This window comes from Limulus polyphemus, unplaced genomic scaffold (assembly GCF_000517525.1).
Source record: "Limulus polyphemus unplaced genomic scaffold, Limulus_polyphemus-2.1.2 Scaffold1337, whole genome shotgun sequence".
NCBI lineage: Eukaryota > Metazoa > Arthropoda > Merostomata > Xiphosura > Limulidae > Limulus > Limulus polyphemus.
The window spans coordinates 233,154-238,083 of record NW_013666947.1 but is presented as its reverse complement, the minus strand read 5'-3'; the positions used below and the strand labels follow the sequence as shown (position 1 = coordinate 238,083).

Genomic DNA, 4,930 nt, shown 5'->3' with positions numbered 1-4,930 from the left:
TGGGCTGAGATGGAAATTAATATTAGGTGGGTTTGTCTAGGTCTGTATCAAAAATCGTTCCCTGTTCACGCCCATAGCTTGAAGCTTTTGTGGCGCTGGTATTAATATTCATAATCTTTTCATTGTCGGAAAGCGCTGGTCCTGACAAAATGCCCGAAAAACAGCTCTCAGTGTATTAGAACTCCAGTTTGAAATATTTTTTCGCATACTTATGAAAAGCAGCTCAAAATGTGTTTTAATTAGTATTATAACACAAGTATAGCAATTTAATTTGACCTGTTTGTCTTCTTTATTGATTATGCAAAAGCTTTTGGTAAGGTACAACATGACAACTTTTTGAAATGTCACAAAATTTAGACATAGATGGGAAAGACCTCCGAATAATCAGAAACCTTATTTTGGGAACAAACAGCAGCTGTGAGAATATAAAATCAAGTAAGTGAATATATCGAGATACAACGAGGAGTTAGACAGGAATGTGTTTTCTCACTAGATCTATTCAACCAATATAATGAAATCATACTCCGTGAGATACAAGACCTGCATGGGGTCATGGTTGGTGGGAAAAATGTAAACAATGTAAGATATGCAGATGATACTGTGCTTATTGCTGGTACGAAAGAAGATCTACAGAAAATCTTTAATAAAGTTGTAATGGAAAGTATGAGAAAAGGACTAGCCATCAAATGCAAGAAGACTGAATGTATAGTGATCACTAAGAAGAAGGAAATACCAGAATGTTGATTAACCATTGGGAATGAAACAATCAAGCAGATAAATAAACTTAAATGTCTTGGAAGCTGAATATCATCAGACGGAAAAATGTGATCACGAAATCAAAAGGCGAATAGGAATTGCAAAAGAAGCATTTTTAAAGATGAAGACTATATTCACTAACAACAAATTGACAATTGAAACATGACTAAGAATTACCACTATAGAAATGATAAGAGCAATGGGAGACAGAGGTCAGTGGAAGAACATGCTCACCAATGCCCTAGGTGGGCATGGTACCCACAGAGAGATAGTAATTTAATTTATTTGTTTTTACTTAAGTTATTGTATCTAACTAAATTTACTTAGTAATATCTCGTTCCAACAACATCAAGCGTACAAAAGCTACAAACGTCAAAGTAATTACTTGCTTTGCTTATATATTTTACTGCCGTACTGATAGATGCATATCTGAATTCTTGCATGTTTTGTTGAAACATGAGTGCATAAGAAAGATACATTTGTTTATATTTTTGTTTCTCTAAAATATAAATATTTGTAATATTATTTCAATGTTGTATATCATACTTGAGAAACCCCTTAGACAATTTTTGTATCACAGATATTAAATACAATTAATATAGTTCTAATGAATCTACACTAATGGTTCTCAAACTTTTATATTCGTATTCAACTGATTTAGTTCTATCTCGGTGGACCACAATGGGATCTGTACATTATGCTGCCCTTTCCTTTCCATGTACTTCCTGAAGGGAGCCCTTGGACCACTGGTGTTTGCAAACTTCTTCATCAATTTGTCTTCATATTAACCTCAAAAATTATAAATTTGTACTTTTCAAATCATTAGAAGCTTTAAGTAGTTTTATATTGCTTCATCTGGATGTCTTGAGGTCTATAAAACAATATAAAGCTGTATTGTTTTACATAATTGCATCACATTCAGTGAGGAATCGCGCTAATTGCAGTGTTGAATGTGAGCCTCTGCTATTAAACCGTAATTCTTGTGAGAAGTATAAGTTTAGGACAGTTTAAATGTCAAAGATTTATACTTAGAAGTAAAATACTTTGAAATTAGATGGTAAGCTTGAAAACATACTACTTCTACTTCAATATTTGATCATAAAATGTTAATATCTGGCTTTATAACTCAAGTGTCATAATACACAGGGGAAACAATACTAAAAGTTGAATTTCGGTGCTATTGTTATGTAAGTGGTAAGGAAAAACTATGTTTCTGATTTACAAAGCATGATATGGGATGAAATTTCTATGAAACATAATAGCCCATTTCAGTTTGCTATCAATGCATTATACCCTAAACTAGAATTTAACTTGAAATGGCAGTTTAGAAATGCGTTCTTTAAAGCATTATTCTCTCATTAAAATTGATAAACACTATTTTGTCTTTCATTGGCTTTAGTAAGCGAAACGAAGTACATTAAAATAACCTCTATATCTAAAAATTTAATAACATTTTATAACTTTATGAAGATACTTACCTAACATGAGAAAAGGTGCTGCTAAATTGATTCCGATAAAGTCCAGTCCACAATAAATGACCAAGCCAAACGCCGCTGACAAAGACATACACGTTGAGAAACAACCTAATACACCTAACCACGGTTTACTCCGTACCGAATCGAACGTTACACAAGCCAAGATGGAGAATACAATCATGATTACGAAAGTAACAATAAAATATGGTTTAACACTTTGAGTATTCTTTTCGAGCTCACTCTCAAGAGTATCTGATACAAAGTAACCAAAGGTAATCTCTTCCAGTTGAAGGTCCTCTAGCGTTTGCAAAAAAATTTGTTCCCAGAGTTTTGATCTTGCTTGTCCATTCTTAATATCAGTGTCAAGAGGATAAAAAAGGTTAAAAGCGAAAGCTTGTTCAACAAAGCCCAGTTCGTCCGTTTGGACTCCACCAAGAAAAGCTGCCATGTTATATCGCTTCTGAGTGACCTTGTTGATCATTACTGGGTACTGTAGTAACTGTCGTCCTTCTTCTATGTCTTTAATTTTTTCCTTAAAGTCTAAGATATCATTTTCAAAACAACTATTTCTCTCAACTTTTGCACACATATCCTTATAAGTGTAAGTCTCCTCTTCCCAAGTAATGTTCAAATTTTGTATGATGTCATCAAGATGGGCAAGTTCCTTAAAAACTGCCTTTGTTAAAATTGAACCACCATCCTTTGCAACCACGATTAAACGACCTAAACGACTAGGTCTCGTTAGTCGGCCAAGGTCAAAGTTTTCTGATGTTCTTACGTGAAAATACTTCTCCACTGTCTTTCTCTCACTCCTGGATCGTCCATCCCTCGGGCTGAACAAGTACTCAGGGTTATCCTGGTAGTTGATCCGCTGAATACCGGTGCTAAATAATGCTGCCACTAGAAGCGGAACAATGATAAAATACCCAGGAGAACGACCGATTCTGTGGCCTAGTTTCATAAATATCTTCGATGTTACTCTATCCACACAGTCAAGCTTCATTATCTGAACAATAAATATTACGCTATAGATCTGGTACAACTTCAATGAAAAACGTAATGGCTATTTTAAAAATGCAAGTTATTTACAAAATACGTTGGGTGTAGAAAAAAGTTGCTTCAAGCCAATTATCGTCATTCTACATTAATGATCATCAGTCTTTTTTTTTAAATCTAAAACACAGCAGTCCATAGTTTGTTAACAAATAGTTTCCTCGACAAAATGTTTCGACTATTCGCGGTAGTTGAAAGCTGGTAAATACCGACTTTTCTCTGTTAAAATGTATGCTTTGGATGAACTGTATTTGTTCAGCTAAATAATATTCGGACGTGACGTACAAGATCAGTAGGCCGAAAATTTTACTTTGTGGAACGCCCATTATTGAAACTCAGACATTGATCTGTAGCGTACTCTCAAGCATGCGTACTGCCTCGTAATGGCTGACTCTACACGGATTCTGATTGACGTCAAGGCTGGCTCGATGCTTATCGACCATAGTTTTCTTGTTTGCCACTAGGCTCAAAAAAAGGAAAAAAAAATCTAAAATGATTACTTTGAATTAAATATATGTTATTTTGAACAACACTAAAGGAATAAGTAAAATTTATTATACAGTAAATGCTCAATGACTGAAAAAATAATGGCTTACTTAAAGTAACATTTTTCTGGCATCATAGTACGCATGTTTTCTCACGCATGGTCTGTAACAGAGAAGTAAAGAAGATTGGTCTATTATATTTTCTTTGTTCAGCTACTCTCGAACTAAAAATATAATTTTATAGTAGATCATGTTTTTTTTTCTTTTTTTCATTTAGACATTTGTATTATTGTTCGAAACGATTTCAACAGATTAAAAATGGCGAAGTTGAACAATGATTAATAGCGAGTCTGTTCTTAAATTAACGAGTTTCTTAGTCGTTTTACCATTAGTTGAGTTTTGTGAATATTTAGTTTGTGTTTTGACGAAGTACAAGAGATGCGACGTAATTAGCAAATAACGCAACTGCTATGTCAGCGCCCGTCTAATTTAAACTTACGCCTGTCGGTGAACATTTATCAACGTAACTCTAAAATGTGCAATTCATCAAATAAAATGCTTTAATTATCATTAAGTTGACCAGACTTTGCATTATACTTTTACCGAATAATACAAAAGAATTCGCCAAGAATGGAAACTGCTACAACATTATTTTTTACTTTATATATTTTTATAATCACGAACAAGTTTTATTCAAGTGTTAACATTCTTAGGCATATATTCTTCATTTTCATCTCAGATTACCATGAAGCTAAGTTTTAAATTTACTTTTACACGCTTTAACTTTCAATAGTTGATCAAGAAGCAAATTTTTTTGTAATGAGGTCTGAAGACTTATAACACTAAAAAGCGGGTTTTGATACCCGTGATGGGCACAACACAGACAGTCCATTATGTAGCTTTGTGCTTAACAAACAATAACAATGATAATAATGCCACAGTCACTGTACACATTACGAATCTAAATGATTATTTCAATGTGAAAGTAGCAAATAACATTTTTTTTATTACACTGTAGGGATGATCTACATTTTACTGCGACTTTTATTTTTAGTCTTAAGTTACACCTTGAAGTCTGAAAAGAATTTATAATAAGCAAACAATAATTTACCGCATAATGCATACAATATACCAACTTACATAGCTACAATCCAATAAGAA

General features: G+C 33.4%; 1 protein-coding gene across 1 annotated transcript in view; it reads right to left on the bottom strand.

Moving 5' to 3' along the window:
• LOC106463153 (patched domain-containing protein 3-like) overlaps positions 1 to 3,665 on the bottom strand; it is a 43,197-nt gene extending 39,532 nt beyond the window's left edge. Inside the window, exon 1 of the mRNA XM_022390584.1 lies at positions 2,235 to 3,665. Within this exon, the coding sequence (XP_022246292.1) occupies positions 2,235 to 3,234 (1,000 nt within the window). The 5' untranslated portion in view covers positions 3,235 to 3,665. The remainder of the gene's footprint in view (positions 1 to 2,234) is intronic.
• Between the last annotated feature and the right edge of the window lie 1,265 nt (positions 3,666 to 4,930).